The sequence below is a fragment of the Amblyraja radiata genome, chromosome 31 (genome assembly GCF_010909765.2).
Source record: "Amblyraja radiata isolate CabotCenter1 chromosome 31, sAmbRad1.1.pri, whole genome shotgun sequence".
Classification (NCBI taxonomy): domain Eukaryota; kingdom Metazoa; phylum Chordata; class Chondrichthyes; order Rajiformes; family Rajidae; genus Amblyraja; species Amblyraja radiata.
The window spans coordinates 27,068,816-27,093,573 of NC_045986.1; the positions used below are offsets into that span (position 1 = coordinate 27,068,816).

At 40.1% G+C, this 24,758-nt stretch overlaps 1 protein-coding gene across 6 annotated transcripts in view; it reads left to right on the forward strand.

The window, feature by feature from the left end:
* Positions 1-6,902, forward strand: part of ubr4 (ubiquitin protein ligase E3 component n-recognin 4) — a 139,791-nt gene extending 132,889 nt beyond the window's left edge. For 5 of the 6 annotated variants that reach the window (XM_033048267.1, XM_033048266.1, XM_033048269.1 and 2 more), the window contains 8 exons: positions 2,321-2,434; positions 2,533-2,675; positions 3,565-3,690; positions 4,344-4,538; positions 4,616-4,840; positions 5,376-5,466; positions 5,873-6,035; positions 6,482-6,891. In XM_033048267.1, coding sequence (XP_032904158.1) covers positions 2,321-2,434; positions 2,533-2,675; positions 3,565-3,690; positions 4,344-4,538; positions 4,616-4,840; positions 5,376-5,466; positions 5,873-6,035; positions 6,482-6,546 — 1,122 coding nt within the window. In that variant the 3' untranslated portion in view covers positions 6,547-6,891. Of the gene's footprint in view, positions 1-2,320; positions 2,435-2,532; positions 2,676-3,564; positions 3,691-4,343; positions 4,539-4,615; positions 4,841-5,375; positions 5,467-5,872; positions 6,036-6,481 lie in introns of all 6 variants that reach the window. The other variant, XM_033048265.1, reaches the window with a different exon arrangement.
* Positions 6,903-24,758: the final 17,856 nt, after the last annotated feature.

Below are 24,758 nucleotides of genomic sequence, written 5' to 3' on the forward strand. Positions count from 1 at the left end.
CTCATTTGGGCAAATTGGGCTTGTACTTGAGTGATCTTATTGACGCGCAAAACATTTGCTGAGAATGTGGCAGGGTTCATGCGCAGAGGCTGATTTGTTTGTCCTGAATGTCTCGACTTACAAGTTACAGCCTCAGTGTAAAATGTCAACTATTTAGAAGTGAGATGAAGGAAAATATCTGCACCAGGAGATTTTACCCTCAAGCCCTGTGGAAACTCGCTTATTGAGCTTATACACGTTTAAGTGAGAGTTTTTGCATTATTCTTTGCAGCACAAAATGAATATATGGATGTGAGGATATGGAAACTCAGCCATTATTTTACTGCAAACCAGCTCCTTTGAGTTTGTAGATGTCAGTTCTTGCTCAGTAGGTTGTCGGTTCAACCCTCGCTACAATACATGTGATTCACGCTGACTCCAGTTCAGCACTGTCAGCATTGTTAATTTTCAAATGAGACAGTAATATTTCAGAATGATATGAAGATCCTGCGATCCTATTGGAGAGAAGAATTAAATTGGTGTTATGGCCAATATTTATTGCTCAACCAATAAGCACTATAATTAATCCTTGATTTTGTTGATATTTTGCTGTAAAGTAATACGTTGTCTATCATGTGCTTTGTGACCATCTTGAAAGGTGCTTTATAACTGCAATTTCTTTCCTGTTTATTGTTTAAAGCATTTTGAAAGTCTGTGTACCACCACTGCATGTTTCAAGGAACGTAATCAGATTTAGTTTAGTTGAGTGACACAGTGACAATCGGCCCACTGAATCCACACCGACTATGATGACCTGTTCACACAGTTTCCATCTTTTCCCACTTTCGCATCCACTCACTGCACACTAGGAGCAATTTGTAGAGGCCGATTAGCCTACAATCCCACACATTTGGGGAAGTGTGAGGAAACCCACACGGTCTCAGGGATGATGTACAAACTCCACAGACAGCACCTGAGGGCAGGATCAAACCTGGGTTTCTGGCGCTGTGAGCTCTACCAACTCTTATCAGCAGCAGCTCCACCAGCCTCGCCACTGCCGCCCTTGTCAGACATGATTCTGCTTTCTGAAATTGCCTCATTTTCTGAAAAGTTAGCAATTTCTTTAAATTGTAGTATGTCCCCTCCAATAGTGGAACTGAGTTGTAGTTAGCTGGTTAAATAGATTTTAACAGTGTTCACTCTCCAGTCCTCTGGCACACGACACATCATTTCTCAGGTAACCACTATTTGCCCCGTGGGATAGACTTAGCACAGACCGAAGGGGCCAAATGCTCTCCTTCCAAGCTGTAACCTTTGTTGATTTCACTGTGGATCCATGAAGTTGTCCAGTACTTCGTATTAGTTAACGTTTCTAATACTTATTCAAACTCGTTCAAGCAAAATGATGTGGGTCTTTAGCAGTTTGTTTTTTAAGTGGACAACCTTGGGCAAGTTTTAAACTTTCAACTTTGGTGCAATTTTAAATTGGTAATCTATCAAATGAATACGAAAACATGCTGTCATTAAGCAAATCAATCTAATTTTACATATGCTGAACTGCATGTGCAAAATTCAAGTTCTCCGCTAGTGAGCAATTATTTGAACCTTTGAGTTCCCTTAAAGCCAAATTGTTGTCATCTGTGCAGTCGTACTCCATTATATGTTCCTGACCAGCACAGCAGATAATTACTAAACGACATTGCCCTATAGTTCCAAGTGTTCCAGCTCACAGCACCTTTCGTGTTGGCACAATGACCCCATTACAGAACGTCGTCTGAAATGTATCAAATTGTGATTTATAGCTGGTGAGATTGGTGCCAGTTAAATTCAAGTGGGAGTGAATTCCATAATTTCAATCACTCTGACTTGCAAAATAGAAGCTGATGATTTGATTTAAGTCTTTTCATAGGAAAACTGATGATTGAAACAGTTCGAAGTGAGTTTGTAGGTTAATTGGCCTCTGTAAAAATATTTGCCTCGAGTGCGTCGGGGATAGATATGAAAGTGGGATGATATAGAATTAGTGTGAACAGGTGATCAGAGTGGTCTTGGTGAACCACAGGGCCTGTTTCCATGCTGTACCTCTAAACATGAGTACATTGGATTACTGGAAAAACTGGACAGCAACTATTAACGACTCTATGGTCCATTTCATGTGAGAAAACAACGTTTATTTGCCTTGATATGATTCACACGTTGCCAAGACCCCCCCCCCCAGATTGGTGCAGATGGTTAGGTCTATGGATATATGCCCCAAGTTGAGCAAGTGAAATTATATTGCAAAGCTTTTACATACCTTATAACCCTGATCATTCTCATGGATTTGTTTCTTGCCCAACAGACCAATGAAAAAGGTCAGGTGGTCACCACAACAACACTACTGAAGCAGATGGAAGAACTGATTGAGGAACCAGGTTTAACCTGTTGCATTTGCCGTGAAGGTTATAAATTTCAGGTAAGTCAGCTTTGCTGAGAAATGCGTATCTGCAGTATAGTGTCAGTGCGGTGGCCCTGTTCTGCAATCACAATCATGGTTCTTTATGTCCATTATAGCCAACCAAGGTGTTGGGGATTTACACCTTCACAAAGCGTGTTGCAAATGAAGAGTTTGAGAACAAACCACGGAAACAACAAGGATATAGTACAGTCTCACATTTTAATATTGTCCACTATGATTGTCATCTTGCTGCAGTCAGGTAAGAGCGACACTTTTTCACTCTTCAAACTAAGAAAGGTTATGATGTACATTTTGTAAATCTGCCTCCAATGAGAAGTGAGTTGGCAACTGGAGAGAGATGCAAACGAAAGATTGGGATCTTAATTCAGAGTTTGTGGGTGGTCTGGCAATATTGGAAGTAAAATCCATTAAAATATTCAAGGAGAGTGGATAATTTTTTCCAAGCTCCAGAGGAAGGAACCTGGTAGAATGAGCAGCGGCTGCGGCCTTCATGCAGTGACTTAAACAATCTTAATCTAGTATTTTGTGTTCCAGCATCTAGATCTGCTAAGCACAGCAAATACTTGACTAAATGACAGGGAGGTTCCTGTTCCTCCTGTTCAAATTAATAAGCAAATAAATTGATGATCAATATACAGAAATCAGCCACGCAATTAACGATGAAAAAGGGTCTTCTCATAAATATTCAGATTCTGTTTTATAATCATTGGTAAAGCTATATTTACTAATGTCTGGAAGAAATATTGTTCTGTCTTATGAAAGGTTCTGGCTATAATTATGTGGTTTTATATTTAATTGGGAAATAGGTTCCCATGTTACATAGGTGGAATGGAATCTGGCCTGCGAATCTTTTGCAATTAGGTGGCTCCTTTAAAGACATTGTTTATTTGTTCCCTGGGAAAAATAACTCAAAATTAATTGTGAGTGCAAACTCCTGAAACCAGTTTTCGGAGGACTAGTAATTAAACCACTGATTCCACTTTTTAAAATGATTTTTTTACAATTATCACAGTGTAATGGGTACATTTTTTGCATTCACTGGTGGGATTTTCTATCTCAGTAAAAATGATTTTAGTAATTTATGATGAATATTGATCATGTAGATTTTTATGAATTAATTTCCACAGGTTGGCACGAGGGCGTGAGGAGTGGGAGAGTGCTGCGTTACAGAATGCAAACACCAAGTGTAATGGATTGCTGCCTGTGTGGGGTCCACATGTGCCAGAATCGGCATTTGCTACGTGTTTGGCAAGGTAAGACTATGAGGGTCTTCAATGTGAAATATTTTCTGGAATTAGATGGGAGTGTGATTAAAATTAGAAATCAAAGGAAAGAGTATGTCACGTTGGAAAATGGTGATAGCAGAGTCAGTGGATATGGGGAGAAGGCAGGAAAGGGGTACAGATTGTGGATGATCAGCCATGATCACATTGAATGGCGGTGCTGGCTCGAAGGGCTGAATGGCCTACTCTTGCACCTATTGTCTATTGTGATGAAGCTTATGAAAAAATGCAGGAATTCATAAAAGCTTGAAAGACGAATAACATATGCAGTTCTATTTAGAACAAATGCAAATTATTTGTTTTCAAAAAATATGCAGAAAAAATTTAAATTACATTAAAAAATAGCTTTTAACAGGATAACTTTTTTATACACACACACACACACACACACACACACACACACACACACACACACACACACACAGAAATAACAGGTTTAAGTTCACACAGCAAAGTGGGATACTCTGCAAGAAACCTTATCTTGACGAAGACTTGAAGCTCATTAAAAAGTCCAGTGACTTGCTTCTGTGCTATAACCACCTCAAATTAATTAAGGTGTTTGACGTGGCAAATAAATTTCTGTATGGTGTACTAAATTTTAATGACCTTGTTTCTGATTCCAGACACAACACATACTTACAAGAGTGCACAGGCCAGCGTGAACCCACCTACCAGCTTAATGTTCATGATATTAAACTACTCTTCCTGCGTTTTGCAATGGAACAGTCATTTAGTGTTGATACTGGTGGAGGGGGCAGAGAGAGCAACATCCATCTAGTCCCTTACATAATGCACACAGTTCTCTACGTTCTTAATACGTAAGTACAGCAAAACCTCCATTGAATTGCCACCATTTTGTAATGATGTATATTGACATTGGACAATTAAATCACAGGACACGGGCCACATCCCGAGAAGAAAAGAATCTACAAAGTTTTTTGGAACAGCCAAAGGAGAAATGGGTTGAAAGTGCTTACGAGGTGGATGGAGTGCACTATTTCACAGTCTTGGCACTGCATGTTTTTCCACCTGAGAAATGGAAAACTATTCGTGTTGATTTTCTCAAACGTCTCATCGTCACTGCCCAAGCAAGGAAAGCATCACCAAGTGGCTCCACCAAGTAAGAGAACCAATATAGTCACTAAAGTTTGTGCTTTTATGATCAACAATTATTTTATCGCGGATCTCATCAAAGTGGAAAGGTGCGATTTGAGAATGCATTTCAATCCTGTGCAAGAACAAGGAAAAAGCCTTGATCCTTTGGAGCTTCTTCACCATATCCAGATCCCTTTAACTTCCAGCATTGCACTGAATTGTGTTTTAAATATTTACTTTTATTTGATCTATACTTTCACAGGTCCAGGTAATAAGTTGAACCGGTGATTTTTAAAGATTTTGAAATCAAAAAATGGCTTGCTAGAAATGTTAAATTAAAACAATGTTGGAAGCACTTAGCAGGTCAGGTAGTATCTGTGGAAAGATTTTTTAGGGCTAAGGCTGTTTTAAAGTCTCACATAATTCTTCTATGTATATTAAATTGTTTCCAAAGATTAGGGGATACTTCATATTGTCGTTCACTCTACTCTTCCCTCTAGCACAAAAATTTATTGGAACTTTGCAAATGATCTTGTATTAAGTAAATATCCTGTTTTCAGATTGTCAGACAAGTCTGTGAAGGAATACTCTGTGTACCGGCCTGCTCTGCTCTGCTGGGGATTAGTGGACCTGATTTATGGCATTTTCAAGGTATGACACTTGTTTGTGCAGGCACCAGACACGTTGGCCTGAACTGTTCTGCATGGAGCTGAATTTGATGGAACTTTAACAATTACCTATTTTCCAGGAATAATGAGTTAATAATTAACAAAATAAGATTTTTATAACTTTCTGTAATGAAAATAAAATTAGTTCAAAATTGGAAATCCAGTTCATGCCATCTGAGTGAAACAATAGAAGGTGGGATGAATATTTCTTGATGGGATTATAACTCCTAGTCAAAATATATCGAACATTTATTGATACCTGATTTTTGTTTCTCTATGAAATTGTAAACTTTGTGTGTTCTGCGTCATTATAAATAAGTAACATTGATAACATTTATATTTAATTGTAAAGTTGTTTTTTTTAATCAATTTATATTTTACCGCAACAGAAGGTTCCAACAAGTAACACGGAGGGTGGCTGGTCCTACTCTCTTGCCGAATATATTCGACACAACGATATGCCGATTTACGAGACAACAGACAGATCGCTCAAAACTTTCCAAGATGAATTCATGACTGCTGAATCCTTTGCTGAATTCCTCGACGCTGCAGGTTAGTATTCAGAAAAAAATTGGATTTATTTGATTTTGAATTTGCATTTATTTATTTCCTCCACTTCAACATAAGACTAATGCAAACTATGATTAATGTCTGATATCTATCATGAAATATGTCTTCACAACAAGAGATCAACAATAGTGTATTATTCCAATGGATTATGGACTTCATAGAGTTAAATATATGAATCTTAATTTTACTTTAAGATTCCCATTCCTGTCAGAATGAGACTGGATGAAATTGTATTGTAGGTATCCAATGCATCTCTAAAACAATTAATTGAAAGATCTGGCTATTTCTGTCTTGGTTCTCGGGATACTTGTTTTTGTACACCCAAATTACCACCCTTAAATGTTGTTTAGATATAGCGGTGTTTTTCACTTGGCAAATCCCATGGTGGCCACTTAATCAAACATTTATATTGTGTTCACTTTCTTCAGGTCTCTTAACAGAAATTGAAGATCCTGACAACTTCCTGAAAGACCTTCTTAACTCTATTCCCTAAAATGTTCCAAGTTCATCTGCTCAGAAACAAAGCAAATATTTAACTATACTTTTAGATATACTGTGTTTGCATTTTTACTCCTTCAAAACAATTGAAATTAATTTTAGGCTCAGTTCTTCAGCGATGCTTATTTCGTTAATTGCTTTTTCTGTGTGAGCATTCTGAGTTTAAGATTTTAACATACATGTACAAAGGAATACTCATTTAACCTGAGTGAATGCATGATGTACAATTAGTTTAAATTCCTGTTTTGTTGTTGTATCCAGTACTTCACTGTAACAAACCACTTATTTAAATGTTATGCTAAAAGTCTGGTTCATTATTACATCCAATAAAATTAAATCATGATTCTCCTTTTTGATGTCAATCTATGATTGATTTAATGTTGAAACAGACTGCCCTCTTGTCCAGCTCTCCTCATGTTAAGTTTGCTATTGAATTACTTGTAAATTGCATGGGAAATGGCAACGTTGATTTTCACAAGGAAAAATTGAAATGCAAGTATCTGAATATGAACATTAAGTGTTGTGATACAACCTTCATTAAACTTACGCAAGAGGACAGATTCACTAACGACAAATAAATCTGCCTGGGTTAGTGTGACATTTGAAATATTCAGAAGTGAAGATGCAGATTGTTGAATGAATCCATGCTTTAGCTCTGGCAGAGGATAAAGATGCTAAACAAACACATGTTTAATAATGATTAGAGGTGATTAACCTGAAATGTTAACTGTTTCTCTCTTCATTGATACAACCTGGTTTAAATTGTCTTTAAATTTACTGGCAGTAAGAATGGGTTTCACCCATCTTTAGGAGACGACATCATGATCTAATCTCAACGATAATTAATTGCTGGACATCTCTTTCTATCCTGCACTTCAAATGCTGGACTTTGATCTGATGAGACCAACATCTGTTGCCGAGTTAATTTATGGCAGCGTTTCATTACACTGCAGGAACTATTGGCTCTCTGGTGCAGGGTGTTTATGGTGCTCACATTATTGCAAGTCTGATCTGGGCATTGTCATCAATGCCAACACGTGCAGCACAGATGGTAAATTATTTGTCTAGATTTTCCCTGTAAATTAGAACTATTTACACGTGAAATCATAAATTCAATCCTGATGCTAGAAGACAGACCCCTTCCACTAAATATTTTTGCAAAGTGGATTATCCCATAATATTGAGTTATTTGTTCTATGGGCCATTGCCCACCTCTCTCAATGGCACATTCCTAAATTTGTGACATAAAAATAATCTTGCAGCAAAAAGAATAACAATTCATGACCCAATAAGCTTTTCAGCTATTTTATTAAAAAGCAAACACAGCTGTTTCTTTCTGAAATAATGATATATTTAAAACACTACCGGCAAATACAAAACTGCCCTTAACCTGAATGGTTATTGAAGTTTTTTTGACAGATGTAATTTTCAATGTGAGTCTTTGGAAGGGTGGAGATTGTACATAAACCTGTTGTGAATATTTTCTTTTGGTAACAATGAGGTGGAGTTCAATCACTTTCTAAATACTATCAAATTTTACTGCTGAGAAAGCCCTATGATTGATGTCTGCTATGCAGACAAATCGTAAAAGGAAGGCAAGATATAATCTTTAATGAGGCATTTTTGGAATGGTATACTTAATGCCCTACCTAAATTTATGACGAACTTTAAAAAATATTGTAAAGGAATTGTAGATGAGTCAAAATGGTGGAAAATATAATTTGTGTTAATTTGCAAACGTAGGTGTCATCATTTCTGAAACAAGTTAAGCTAGATGAATAGCTTCCGAAAATATATAATAGTGCTAATAATCGTCTTGAGGCTCTTATTGTTTGATGAACTGAGGAATGAATGGGCGGCACTTGGCTCTGATTGTCCAAGACCATGGCTTTCAAACATTTTTCCGGTGACCCACATTAACCAGATTCACCGATAATAAAAAAAATCTTGCAATCTGCAGACAGATGGGTAAGTAGTAACCAACTTTTAAAATTCTCCTGTGACCCCCCACCCCCGTCAGAGACATGCTGCGCTTTGAAACTGCAGATTTATTTTCTTCTCCCCAGAGCTCGGGAAAATGATATTTGTCCAACCCAGCCCTGGAAGTTTCACAGTGTGTAGTAATGAACTGCAGATGCTGGTTTAAATCGAAGGTGGACACAAAAATGCTGGAGTAACTCAACGAGTCAGGCAGCATCTCTAGAGAGAAGGATTGGGTGATGTTTCGGGTCGAGACTGGAGAAGGGTCTGGACCCAAAACATTACCCATTCCTTCTCTCCAGCGATGCTGCCTGAACTATTAAATTTCACGGAGCAGGTTGGGCTGCTTCCCCAAAAACACTCCAGAGGCAGACTACCATGCGTGCCCTTCTTCCTCACTCTGACAGCCACATTTACTGCACTACGCCACCGATGCTATTGCCATTATTCTCCTCCCTTTCTGACCCATGAAAGTTCATGTGTGTTTGAGAGAGTGTGGGTGGCACTCAGGTAGCTGGAGTCAAAGATTCAATTCAATTCAATTCAATTCAACTTTAATGTCATTGCACAAATACTGAGTATGGGTACAACGAAATGCAGTTTTGCGTCAGTCCGTAGTAGTGCATATAGAAATTTTAAAAAAAGAAGATACAGAATAATCAAAAATACAGAATAATTAAACAATGGGGACGGAGAAATCTATCGGCGGGACTCCGAGTTCAGCAATGTGATGGTATAATTGTAGAAGCTGTTCCTCATCCTACTGGTACGAGACCTGAGGCTCCTGTACCGCCTCCCTGATGGGAGGAGGGCAAACAGTCCATGGTTGGGGTGGGAGGGGTCTTTAATGATCTTCCCAGCCCGTCTCAGACACCGTTTTCGGTGGAGGGCATCCATGGCAGGGAGCGGGACACCGATGATGTGCTGCGCGGTTTTCACCACCCGTTGTAGTGCCTTCCTGTCCGCAACAGTGCAGCTGCTGTACCATACCGTGAAGCAGGTGGTCAGGATGCTCTCGATGGTACAGCGGTAGAAGTTGGTCAGTATCTGGGGGGACAGGTGTGCTTTCTTGAGCCTCCTCAGGAAGTAAAGGCGCTGCTGTGCCTTTTTGATCAGCTTGGAGGTGTTGAGGGACCAGGACAAATCCTTCGAGATATGTACCCCGAGGAATTTGTAGCTGGAGACGCGCTCCACCTCAGTCCCGTTTATATGGATGGGGGTATGACTGCCTCCTCTGACCTTCCTGAAGTCGACAATAATTTTCTTCGTCTTCTTGGAGTTGAGGACGAGGTTATTGTTGGCACACCAGGTTGTCAGGTGCTGGACCTCCTCTCTGTAGGCTGACTCATCGTTGTCACTGATCAGTCCTACCGCCGTGGTGTTGTCAGCAAACTTAATGATGGCGTTGGATCCGTACTTAGGGATGCAGTCGTGGGTGAAGAGGGAGTAGAGGAGAGGCTGAGCACACAGCCCTGTGTTATAGTGGAGGAGGTGAGGTTGTTGACCCTAACAGACTGTGGTCTGTTGGTGAGGAAATCCAGTGTCCAGTTGCAGAGGGAGGTGGAGATGCCAAGTCCGCTGAGTTTGGTGATCAAGCTGGCGGGGATGACAGTGTTAAAGGCAGAGCTGAAATCAATGAACAGCAACCTGATGTAGGAGTTGTTGTCCAGGTGGGTCAGGGCAGAGTGTAGAGCCGCCGATATGGCGTCCTCTGTAGACCTGTTGGCCCGGTAGGCAAACTGATGGGGGTCCAGTGGGGGGGAGGCTGGCTTTGAGGTGAGCCAAGATCAGCCGCTCAAAGCACTTAGCAATGACAGGGGTGAGTGCCACTGGGCGGAAATCGTTGAGACTCCCTGTGGCTGACTGTTTGGGCACTGGCACGATGGTTGATGTCTTGAGGCAAGTGGGGACAACACCCTGGGCCAGTGAGAGATTGAAAATGTCGGTGAAGACTGGGGATAGTTGTCCAGCACATGCCCTAAGCACCCGGCCAGGGATGCCATCGGGGCCGGCAGCTTTGTGCTCATTCACCTTTCTCGGTGCATCTTGTACAGCAGAGGTGGAGAGACTGAGGGGTTGTTCATTCGGGGGTGGAGCAACTTTGATGGCTGGGGTTTTGTTGTCCCGGTCAAAGCGAGCATAGAAATGGTTTAGCTCGTCAGGAAGGGTGGCGTTGTCTGGGGGAGGGGTGTTAATTTTCTGGTAATCGGCAAGGGATTTGATTCCTTGCCACATGCGCCTATGGTCAGAGTTGTTTTGGAAGTGCTCCTCAATCCGCCGTTTGTGATTGTAAAGCCTGTAATTTATGGAATTTACATTGAAGGTAAAACTTCAGTTGCACTTGCACTAGAAACTGTTTAGACATGTCCTTGTGATTATAAGGAAACAATTACATTTTAAGTAAAAATTATTGACTTTTCAATGTTACTTGTAGCCTTGCAGCAATTTAATTAATGAAGAATTGTTCCACACCCAATTGCATCTTAAGTAAAACATGAAAGGTGTGGTTCCCCTCCTTGCACGAAAGGTATTTTTGATTGCACAACATGTCTTAATCATAAGCTTAGCAGTCTAACCTTTCAAATAATTGCCGATGGATGTGTTAACTTGTTTTTGATGCGTGAGTTTAGAGGGTGGCTTCATTTTTTGCTGTTAGCCCTCCATTGCTTTCAGAAACATGAGATGATACATAAATAGACCCACTTCCACTCGGCATAATGGACAACTTTCTCCAATGATTCTTATCTTCATTGGAAATCTGTAGCCTCTGTTATGGACTCGTGGTTTCTGAGGATATCCAGAATTTAATCTTTATGTTCAACGAACAAGACAGGCGGTTACCATATGGCACAGGAATGGCAAAAATTCCCGCCGAATACCATTAATCCTTTTTAAAGCACAGAGTGCAATTAAATAATGCCATAACAATCCAATTTCCTGTTTCCTTTTTATCAAATATCACAAAAAGATAACATGATTACATCAGCCCATCTACTCCAGATCACCAAAGGTTCTGAGACTTCTGCCAACAGAATGTATTCCCCAAGTCCAGGCTACAAGTGACAATTGATTGAAATCTGAAAGCAGGCTTCTGCAATTTGTTAAACCCCATGGCCAGGGAACTTGGTAACATTGAGGATCTCCTCCCAGATGACATTTAAGACAGACAGCAAAGCATTCCCCCAACTGAAATGTTGTGTTCTTTGCATTCTTGAGATTCTTCAAATGCCTTCTGAAATCTCAATGAAGTGAGCAGGATAACCTTGCTGTCAATTTTACAGTCTGGCGATCAAGAGACACCATGTTATCTTAAACATTAAATCAGTTTGGGATTATTATACAGTAATTCAAGCAAAAAAATGAAAATGACAGGTTAACAGAAATGATGGACAGCAAACAAATCCAGTGTAAGAAGGTAAAATATTTTGTGAGAAAATAAAAGAGAAATGCAAGTATATTTTCAGTGAAAAGAAACTCAAGGGTGTGGATAAAGAATTCTTGTTTTAAAACATTTTTAAATACAATGGAGTTGAATGCACTTTCAGAAAGTGTCATGTTAAACAATTATGTTAGAAACCTTACAAAATCGTGCAGGGCTAAGGAGAAAGAGTGGGAAGTGGAACTAATTGGATAGATCTTTCACAGACGCCACACAAAGGTGGGCACACAAATGCCCTCCTGCACAATTAGATGATAGAAAAAGCTCAGGGAAAGGTCATGATTTTAACCTAACCTCTTGCCAAAGATGCTGCCTGATCAGCTGTGCATTTCTGACATTTTGTTTTAAATTTCAGATTACTAGCATCTGCATTATTTTGCTTCTGGAATGGTTGTGTGTTAATTCCTTTAGATTTTGAGTACAATTCAAGAGATTGCAGCTTGGAACATTTTTTTCTCATGGGTTGTGAAGTAGTGGTTTGGAAAATGGAGAAGAAAGTGAAAATTGGGGTGACAGACATTTAGTAATGTATTTAATTTAAAAAATGTAAGCTATGAATATTCAGTTAACGCTAAGGAACATATGGAAGCATACAATGCTGAGGAAAGTAAATATGGAGAAGGTGTCCCTATCATATCCATGGTTGACCTTTGCTCAAAACAATCCTAGAGCAAGATTATCAGTTATGAAGCTAAACGATTAACACATTTGCATATAGTCAAAGAGTACGCCAGTGCCTATGTTCCAAAATGTTCAATAGAAAGTCGCAGTTTGATATTTATCAAGGAAATCTACCTCCTCCTCCAACCCATCAAAGCAAAATTCTCAGCATTTGCTCCATTGGCTGCACGCTATCAGAACTTCACACTTCAGTAGACATTTAGACAGACTAATGTACAAGAAGGGTTCAGGGGGGAATGGGCTAAATGCAGGCAAATGGGACCTATGCCAACTTGGCCACCTTGGCAAGTTGGGCCTGTTTCCATGCTGTATGCTCTGAGTCTAATTAGGCTGTCCAGTGTTGACAGATGCATAGAGTCAGGCAGGGCTACTTGGCAGTGACGAGACAGAAGAGCCCAAAGTGTCATCAGCAAGTAATTCTCACCAGATGCAGGTTGCAGCTTCAATTAAATAATGCTGTAAAAACACAACTGTGCGATCTGCATATAGGAGCTTGGTCGGTGACCAAATAGTAGATGAAGCGGCGAGGATGCGGTGGACTGGTTGCAGGGAGTGGGTCTTCCCTGTGGGTTTGGAGCAGTCAACAGATCAACGCGACCTGCTCACAGGATCAGGGCGAAGTGCTGTGACCCAACATCCGTCCCCAGCGCTGGTATGAGTTGCAACAAAGGAACGCGGCACGGTGGCATGAGTTGCTGCCTTGCAGCGCCAGAGACCCGGGTTCAATCCCGACTACTGGTGCTGTCTGCCATAGTTTGTACGTTCTCCCCGTGACCGTGTGGGTTTTCTCCAAGATCTTTGGTTTCCTTCCACACTTCAAACACATGCAGGCTTGTAGGTTAATTGGCTTGTGTTTGTATACTTGGTATAAGTGTAATTTGTCCCTAATATGTATAAGCTTGTGTTAATATGCGGGGATTGCTAGTCGGTGCTGACTCAGTGGGCCGAAGACCATGTTTCCATGCTGTATCTCTAAACTAAACTAAATTAATCTCTTCCTTCTGGCTGGGATGTTAGCACTGCATTACCGTCCACTCACTGACAGCTGTGGAAGGCTACATCTGTTTCTCAACGGGACCAACAAGGCATAACCTGTTTTTAAAAAGTATAATACAGTATGTGATTATAGAGGTTGTTTCCGCTGCAGAAACAAACATGGGAATTATCGCCCATTAATAGTAAATCAATATTTTCTGTAAATTTGTTTGTCCATTCTGCAACTATTTGATATTTGTTTTAAGGTAATTAAGGTAGAATCATTAAGAATTGTCAATTTAAAGTACAAACTAAAAGTGTGATTTTAAAGATTTCAGAGACTTGGTTTGCATGGAGGATTGCTGGAACATGATTGTTGGAACATGACCGGAATGGTTCAGGAACAGATCACTGCAGGGGCTTGCACACAAATTTTAAGAGTCATAATTAAACACCACAGAAACAGGCCCTTTGGCCCAACTCCCACGCAAACCAATATGTCTACCTGAGCTAGACCCATTTGCCTGTTTTTTTCCCCAGATCTCTAAACCTTTACTATCTATGTAGATGTCTAAGTGTATTTTAAATATTGTAGATGTATCCACTTCTATAGCTCGTTCTATATACCCACCAACCTCAGTGTAGAAAACGTTGCCTCTCAGTCCCTAATCAAAACCATAACTGTCTCGCCCCTCTCATTTTAAACCCTGCTACCCTGGAAAAAGAACTGACCATTCACCTTCTCGATGCCATCTCATGATTTTATATACTTTTCAATCCAACTATCCAGGAAAAATAATCCCAGCTTGTCCAGTCTTTCCTTATAACTCAAGCCCTCTAGTCGCGATAACTCCCTCATGAATGTTTTCTGCACCCCTTAGAGATTAATTTCATCCACATGACAGCTGGGCATCCAGAATTGCACACAACTTACAGGCCCTTCAGCCGAACCGTCCCACTCCGGCCGACAAAGTCCCAGCTACACTAATCCCACCTGCCTGCGATTGGTCCATATCCCTCCAAACCTGTCCAATACATGCACCTGTCTAATAACTGTTTCTTCAATGATGGGATAGTCCCAGCCTCAACTACCTCCTCCGGCAGCTTGTTCCATACACCCACCACCCTTTCTGTGAAAATGTTACACCTCAGATTCCTATTGAATCTTTTCCCCTTCACCTTGAACCTATGTCCTCTGGTCCTCGATTCCCCTACACTGAGCAAGAGACTCTGTGTATCTACCCGATCCAATCCTCCCATAATTTTGTACACAAAATGTCCAGCAAAACAATTGCATGGGGATGATCATTCTGCTCTGCACACCTCTTAAGGCCCTGGGTATTTTGGGGGAAAATGCGATAAATACTGGGCACCTGGAGGACTACATTGACATCATAGAACTACTGTCTTGATATGGAATTGGTTGGGCAGAGTCATACAGGCGTGGTGAGCTGAATCATCACTTTCACATACCTGCAAACTCCTGGAAACACCCCAACGATTCTGCTGACGTCTTCTCTGTCCTCGAAAACCTTCGAAACATCCCCATCCACAAACCGCTCCCCCCTTCCCATCTCCAAATCCCCTTTCCTTTTCAATGTCCTAAATGTCTTGTATTCTCCCAAATTTTGGTCCATCGGATACGGAATTCAATTTTTAAATTATTTATCCAATCAGTTTTGTCCCACCACGGTTCTGAAACAACTGTAATCAACACTGCCAATTGTGGGATTGTATTAAATGTAATAATTCCTTGTCCTGTTTGATCTGTCACCTTTAACACAGTTGATCATATATTCTCTCCATTGCCTCGCCACTGTTTTCTAGCTGAATCAGACTCGCTCTGCATCCATATTTTCAATCTTGCTCCTCCCAATCTCAGAAATCTACTCCAGCCCTCTCCCCCTCTAACAATTTGCTGTTCATTCATTTCTGGCCTTTTGAACTTCACTGAATGTAATTGAGACTCAAGGAACTGCAGATGTTAGAACCTTAAGCAAAACACAATGTGCTGGAGGAACTCAGCAGGGCAGGCAGCATCTGTGGGAGGTATAGCATCTGAAGAAAGTTCCAACCCAAACATTGCCTGTCCATTCCCTCCACAGATGCTGCCTGCCCTGCTGAGTTCCTCCAGCACGTTGTGTTTTACTGAATCTAATTGTTTCAACGCAGGCAGCTGTGCCTCTAGCTGATTTGATCCTACGGTTAGCAGTTCGCCCACTAATCCTGCCAATCTCTTTCTACTTCTTGGGTATCAAAATGAGCAGTAACACTAACAATGATTTTCAGGCAGATTCCTGTTTTCTTTGCTTTCTGAGTTAACCAGTTTGATATCCATACTTCTACCTCATTTCAATCCTCTTGGCTTTAATTTTATCCTTTGGAAGATCAATAAATTTAGCCCCATTCCCCTTTGAATTTTATTTCTGAATCTGCTTTGACCACACTCTCACACCAAAACCTTTTACATTATTATTCTCTGCCTCAAATCTTCTCATTGATTTTCTGCTTCTTTCATCGACTGCCTTAAATCATTTATTCTGTCATGATTTGGAATACCTCATTCACAGCTTCACTCAACCTCTGCTCCAAGGAAACCAGATTTTCCAAACATCACAGATCCCATTCTAATAAAAGGCAAATGAAATGATAATCACACGAACAGGGCACATGAGCAAGGAGTCTCGGAAAAGTCACATTTTCTCAGAGGTGTAATCAATCTAATGGTGGTTCTAAAGGTCAAATCCAAGCCAGCCGATCCCAAGTAGCAGACAGATTGACAGTGACTGTGAGTGACTGAATGACCTGCTGCTGACTGTTTAAAAAAAAAAGTGGGTTGCAGTAGTATGAGAAAGAGGGAACACTAATGTAGAGATAGTGTTTGTGTTCTGTCAGCTGCTCACACAAATTAAGGCCAATGAATGCCTCACTCATGGTGGTTCATGCAGTAACTAGTCTTCTAATTAACTAGTTATTTCCCAAATCTTTGGGTAATCTGTAATTCTTAGTATTGGTTTCTTATTGTCACGTGTACCAAGATACACTGAAAACCTTTTGTTTGTGTATTAGACAAATAAGATCATATCTTACGTAAGTAAAATCAAGCCATACCCGAGTACAATAGGTAATGCAAAGAGAAAATACTAGAATGCAGAATATAGTGGTACAGCATTATAGCATTGCAGTTACAAAGAAAAAGGTCCAAGTTCCACAATAAGGAAGAAAATGATAGATTGGAAGCACACCCTATTTTATGGGAAGACTGTTCAGTCTGATAACAGTGAGAAAGAAGCTGTCCCTGAATTTGGCGGTACGTGCTTTCAAGCTTTTGTATCTTCTGCCCGACGGGAGCGGGGAGAAGAGGAGATGACCAGGTTGCATATTAAATAATATAGCTACAACTTTTCCATAGTAGTGACATATTTCCTGATATGTGAGAGTGCAAAATGGGATACAATACTCCACCGGGGCCCAAACAAAGTTATGAGGGCTTGCTTGTTATTTTATATGCTGCTTCTACATAATAAAGCTAAGGAATTTGTAGCATTTAAACAGCAATCTCAACAGTCCCTACCTATCACACTTAAATATTCCTGGCATCTCCTTTAAAATTGTATGTTTGTATTGTGCCCTCTTCATTTTTTCCACATAAATATAACACTTCACATCTCTCACTGTTAAATGTGTTCTGCAACATCTGCCCCTTTTGCCATCCATATCTAGTGGTCTGTTACTACTATCAGGGAGAAGGTACAGGAACCGTAAAAGGTTCAAGAACAGCATTCTTTCCAGCAACCATCAGACTCTTGAACACTACACATTAATCTCAACAACTATCTATGGACTGTGTCTATGGTTGCACTCCAAACTCCGTTTTTTTTTTTTGCACTAGTATTACAGTTATTAAGTTACAGCAACTTAATAACAGTAATACTAATACTTTTTTGAATTATTACCTGCATATATTGTGCTGACTGGCCTGTTAAGCTGACGCAGCTAAGAATTTAATTGTTCCATCGTTGATACATATGACAACCCCTAAATGAGCGGTCGTCCCAACACTGATCTTCAGGGGGTCACTGGTGTTTACATCCCTCAGTCTAATTACTTGTCTCTGCTTTCTGACCCTTAACCAGTTTCATGTACCTTCTCCATCCATGGGTTTAGACTTTGCTAACAAATATTTTGTGGCACATTTTTAGACACCCTTTGAAAGTCAGTAAGCAGAAATTATGATGTAAATTATTATTACCTGTGTGTGTGTGTGTGTGTGTACTCTTACCTCCACTTTCAGAAAAGTTGCATTCATTTACACCTTTTTAGGTTACAAAAGTCAGAGCTATTCATTTTCACACATGAGGGACAATTGTAAATGACCATCTTTTTTGAATCAGTGCTGTATGATTACCTTTGTTGCTAGTTTGTTGCTTTCCTAAGTAGGCATCTTGTGCAAAACCTTATCAATGATGAATGATTTATTTTCAGTGGAAGTTACTGCACAGAATCTCAGAGTCTCTTACAAGCCCAATGTATAAATTATCTGGCCCACAGGAATTTACTGCAATCAACTTATTTAACCCCATCACGCAGCTTCCCAACTTTGATTTCCAATTACCACAAATAACCCAAAGGTATTTTGAAGTCAATGAATCATATTTTCTGGAGGTGTTATGAAATTATTAACAGTTCCCACCTCAATTTTAACGTTCAAACATTCAAAATGATAATTTTAAGCATGTAATACAGGAAGATTGAAGAAGTATGAATAAAAATTGTGACAGGCAATCGCAGATTCCTGCTCACACACCATTGTAATTACACTTCCACAATTCTGTTTTTTTCCCCAAATAGGAATAATATTGCTAAAGATGATTAAATATACAAAACAAAGCAAGGATACTGTTAGAATTATCTCCTGCTTGCTGTTGTGGGAGGGGAGGGGGGGGGGGGGGGGGGGTGTATTGTTTAATTTAATTGGAATGTTTGCACCTTTCTTATTTCTATGTTCTATATATCACTTTAGTGGATGAACCATCCAGGTATGCCTTCTCTAAGTAATGCTTTGACAGTCTTCCTGATTCATAGCGCAACTCTTCAAACTCTTTTCCCTCCTCCTCAATCATGTTTTGAGATCATCTCCCAAAACATAGGAATGGATTGCATAATCAACAGTGCCATCAAGCAGCGCTTCCTCATCAATAACCTGCTCACTGTTACACAGATTGGGTTTTTTGCCCGGTCCACTTAGTTTTTGGCCTCTTCACAGTCCAACATAGGATAAAGGTTTAATGTGTGGTGAGAATTACTGCCTTTTACATCAAAACAGCAATTTGCGCATGTGTGGCAATGAGGAGCCTTTGTAAAACTGAAGTAATTGGGCAAGAGGGGAAAACACTCCCCTTGTTGAAATAATATTTCACACAAACATGATTGTGGTTGATGGCCGTCAATAATCCCACAATGGATATCACAAGGATTCATCAGTTTAGTTTAGTGATACAGCGCATAAACAAGCCCTTTGGCCTACTGAGTACGTGACGACCAGCAATACCATACTCTGGCACTATCCTATCAACTAGGGACAATTTACAATTTTACTGAAGGCAATTAACCTACAAATCTGCATATCTTTGGAGTGTGGGATGAAACCGGAACAACCGGAGAAAGCCCACACGGTCACCGGGAGATCGTACAAACTCCGTACAGGCAGCACCCATAGTCAGGATCGAACTCTGGTCTCTGGCGCTGTAAGACAGCAACTCTACAGCTGCGCTATTGTGCAGCCCTTTATTTCTTTATTTAGAGCGGAAACAGACCCTTCAGCTGACCGTCCGTGCCGACCAGCGATCTCTGCATGTTAACACTATTCTACACACTAGGGACAATTTACAAATTTACCAAGCCAATTAGCCTGTACGTCTTTGCAGTATGGGAGGAAACCCACGCAGGTCACGGGGAGAACGTTCAAACTCCATACAGACAGCATCCGTGGTCAGGATCAAACCCAGGTCTTTGGGGCTGTAAGGCAGCAACTCTACCACTGGGCTACCATGCTACACTGTTGTTTGACTGTTGTTCTACCATGAGGAGAGAAGTGGTGTTATTTGCTGATTATTGCACAAAATTCAATTCTGTCTTAAAGCAGTAAAGGAATGACTCGTATACTGAAGGAGTAAGCCCCTGTCCCACGATGCGAGTTTACCCAAGAGCTTTCCCGAGTTTAAAAAAAAATCGTGGTAAGTACGTAGAATGTATGTAGCGAGTACGTCGGAGCTCGTGGATGTCTTGTAGCGGCTTGTAATGCTAACGGCAGGTACTCGGGAAACGCAGAAACTCATGAAGTTTTTTCAACACTGAAAAATGTCCAAGAGTAAAAAAATACTCGTGATGAAGCACCACGAGTTTGATTTTTTTTTAAACTCGGGAGAGCTCTTGGGTAAACTCGCATTGTGGGACAGGGGCTTTATTCCTTCAGCATATGAGTCATTCCTTTACTGTTTTAAGAAAGTCCTCAACAGCATTAGGGCATGTATCAGTAACTAAAAAGTCACATTGTTACCACCAACAGAGTGTCAGGCAATGCAGGTAATGATCATTTCCAGCAGGAGACAGTGGCATTCGAGTGTTTCCATTAGGAAATAAAAGAGGGCAGTAAGGAGCAATGACATCCATTTCAAGCATCACCAAAACTACAAGTGGCAGAATCTGTGGGCACATCATTGGCCTCAGTACAGACAACTGTGGAAACATCGTCCTTGACTCTGATGGAACACCTAAGAATTACAGTGCAATTTTCTTGGTGAAACATGTTCTCAAATACTAATTGCTTTGTATTTTTGTGGGTAGGTGGCTGCCAAGCCAACCAATTTGTTTTTGTATGAGGGACATTCCTGTTAACTCCTTCGAAACACACACCCTGTTCGTATGACATCAAGAATGGGTTTGTGTTTATACTCAGGGCAGAGGATGTGAGCAATATTTCTGATTTTCAGTTTCAAATGACATAAGTGATGGAAGCATCCTTGTAGGCAATTAGGATATGTTAGAACTTGAATAGCTCCAATGAAAAATAGATTATTTGCATTATTACATTACTCATTACCTGCCACCTCAATTGGCTCTAGAAAGTCCTTTGCTGAATATGAAATTGCAAAAGCTACTATTATAAATATACCCACTTTTTCTATAAAGTTTATGCACACAACACAATTGGCTACATTACATCACCACAGAACAACACATGATATCTACAGATGGTTGCATATAGATGGGTGAAGTCAATAGGATCAATCACTGGGAAATAGTGTTGTTTGGGATAGAGTTGTATTGGGTGGAAATTTGAGTGCAGTCTGATATCTTCCCAATTACATTATTTGAATGTAATAGGAACTTGTTGAAAACTTGACAACTTCTGTATCTAGCTGGAATATGTTGGGCATTTTATACTGAACATTTGGCATAATTAGGTTCCATACAAATTTTCAACTTCAGATGATACCCCCACTTTGCAATAGAGCATAGAACAGTAAGCAGAGGACTTCAGTTCACTATCAAGTCAGAAAAGTAAAACCATATGACAAGAGCTTAACCTTTGAAATGGATAGTGATAAAATGCAAGATCCATCATCATTTTTATTTATTTATTTATTTTTAATTTTATTTTTATTAGAAGTACAATAAGTTACAGTAATACACACCACATATATCTTATTACATTTGTTGTACCCCTTCATTTTTTGAGCTTTAAGAAAGATAGAAATAAAAGAAGTAAGGAAAGTGAGAAAGAGTCGTGATAGTGCAAGAAAGTGTTGGGAAAAGAAAGCCCATTAGAAAGAGAGTTTTGGACCCTAGAAAAGAAAGAAAGAAAGAGAAACAATCGCTCTATTATAAAAAACTACGCAAAAAGGGATATACCAACCGTATTTTTCATCCCCCGTTACCAGATCCTGGCACCATTTATTTTTAAAATTACAGTTGCACCTTATGCTTGTAGTAAATCCATAAATGCAGACCACGTCTTTTGGAAGTGGTCTGGTTTGCCTGCGAGGAGGAGTCTCATATCTTCCAGGTGTAATGTTTCGAACATGTTTGAAATCCACATTTTTATTGTTGGTATAGGAGCGTTTTTTCAGAATTTGAGTATAAGCTTTTTTCCCGTTATTAGCCCGTAATTAAATAAATTCTTTTGAAACACGTTTAGTTCAGGGCTACCTTCCATTATTCCAAAGATAATCCATTCTGCTTTTGGTATCAGTTTTATTTTAAATAATTTTGTGAAGATTTCAAATATTTTGTTCCAGAATTTTTGGATTTTTATACAAAAAACAAAAGAGTGCGCTATGGTAGCTTCTTGAGACTGACATTTATCACAAATGGGTGAGACATTAGGGAAAAGTCAATATTTTAAATATTTTCAAATATGTGACTATCTGAAAAAATATACAGAAGACTATCATAATATGCCTCCAGACTTACTGGACAAAGCAATGAAGACAAAGGCTGAATCGGCAAACTTAATATCATACTTATATAACACTATTTTAAATATAGAAATACCTACAACTGACGGTATTAGAAGAGACTGGGAACAAGAACTAGCTATAAAAATTTTAAAAGAGAGCTGGGATAAACACTTACTATATGTGCATAAATGCTCGATCAACGTAAGACACACTCTAATTCAATTCAAAACATTACATAGATAATACTATTCAAAAACCAAAATGCAAGATTTATAATGGTGTTTATAAGTTTCCTGGGAAGTTAGTAGAAATAAAGTTCAAGAGCAACGAGGTGATAAGATGGTGACATGTTGATAACAACAGTGAGGTAGTGATCTTAAGGTTACAGCTTAAAATCACTGAATGCATTTATTGAATTCAATTATAAAACATGGACAATCGTAGGTTATTGAAAACTAAATGGCTCCATTAGAAGGCATCAGTCAAAGCAAAACCGAGCCCAAAATTCACATGGCCCCACTTCCACATCACAAGTTGTTCCCAGGCCCTCAGGCCCATTGGGACAGGCAGTAACTAAGTGTTTGCCCATGTCAAAACATTTCCAGTGCAAGCTAAATTTTTGCTAGATGATTCATAGATGTGATTGAAGCTTTTTCCAGTCCAACCTTCTTCATTATTTAAGCATAAAAATTGAGGTATTTTAATTTGTGGAATATGGAGGGAGAGAATCGCAAACTGAAATCTGGGGTATGGCTGGAAACAGTGGTGACTTCAAGGAGAGGACATAAGCTGAGGAAGGTTGGAAGATCCAGTTTATGTGAGAGTGGGGGAAGCTGACGATTTCTTCACCTGTACATCACAGAACATATCGGAGATACAAATGTTGTATTTGGTTCCAGATAACCCACGTTGTAAACAGTGAAGTAAGATTGCAGGCGCCCTTCATCTACTGCCGTCCACGGTGGTGTCCATGATATGTCAGTTGCAAATATGTCATCTCCAAAACTAATGACAAATATATCTATCATTTGATTGGTCAACTTTACCACAGTTCCACTGGTGAAGTGTAACTCAAGTTTCATAAAAGGAGAATAAAAAATGTTGCAAATGCAGGGTAGTCTTGCTGAGACGTCTGTTCCACACTTCTATAAATCACAGCAGTCGATTTACTGTCCTACTCGGAGTTTGGTTACAAAGTTCTCGCATGAAATGTCTCTTGGGTTTTGTGAACAATCCTGGTGCAGGAAGTTTGTATCCATCCAAAGCTTCTACATGAGATGCTGCTTTAAGAATGCGGCATATATCATCAAGGAACTTCACTATCTGAGCCATGCTCTCTGATTGCTACTACCATCGGGCAGTAGGTACAGGAGCTACAAACCCCGATTCAGGAATAGTTACTTTCCTACAACCATCAGGTTCTTGAACCAATGTTTAAGAAAGAATGCAGATGCTGGTAAAATCGAAGGTAGACACAAAATGCTGGAGTAACTCAGCGGGTGAGGCAGCATCTATGGAGAAAAGGAATTGGCGACGTTTCGGGTCGAGATCCTTCTGTCAGGGAAGGGACAAAGGACCTGCATAACCCTAATCCTACTTCGCTAATGGTACACCAGGAACCATTTCTTGCACTACCATGGACTTGTTTTCTAATTATGTTTTGCACTAAGGTTTTTTTCTCTTTATTGTTGTATGTCGTTTCCATGTAGCCTGATCTATGTACCTGAACCTCCCCGTACGTGCAAATGACAATAAACGTGACTAGGCTTGTTCCCTTCATGGCTCAGCAGTCTGGCGCCAACACCCCTATCCCACCCATTCCACCCTTCAAGGCTCCCTCCCCTTATAGTTATTTCAACTGTTCTAGTGAATTTGTCCTGTCATTGAGGCAGAAGACTGGGATGGTGCCTCTTCTGTATGTTTGTGAGTGACAACATCAGTTTCAACTAGTTTGTGGGACCACTCTATGACTGTTATCATGTCCCTCCCTCCTGGTGAGATGCCAGATGAGCGAAGCACAAAAAAAAAGACTATCTCCCGATTGCCAAAGATTGCCTTTTTAATACCTCCTCTTCGCAATAATACATGCAATCTTACCTCTGAATTATCAAAGCAGGGGATGTTATTCCACAGGCTCAAGACATAAGCTAGGATGCCACATCAATGCTGAGGTTGGGTGTATAACCTAAGGGGATTCTTCAATGCTGCATTGCCTTTAATTTAAAACCTTTATGACCCATCTGCCTTTGCAAATGGATGCAAATAATTTCATGAATTTGTAGAGGAGCACAATAGCTGTCCCTGTTTGGGTAATATTTATTCTCCAATAAGCCCTGCAACAAGAGATTATCTAGTCACCTACCTGTTCCTCAATCCCCCAAATAATCCCACATTTCTACCTTTTCCTATTCACCATGACACATTCACACCTTCTCCTCCTAAGGCGCATTAATACCACTCAACCCATTTAACTTTCTAGCCCCTGGTTTCCCCAATCCACCTTCCCAGCCTCCTCACCCACTATAACCCTGTTGTTTCCTCATCTCACCACTTTATCCCTTTCCACCGACCTTTGCTCCTTCACTGTATCGTGACTTAATCCACTCTTCTATCTGTCAAGTACATGCCATACCACCCACCTTCTCCGCCCCATCCTCTCCTCCCATCCCT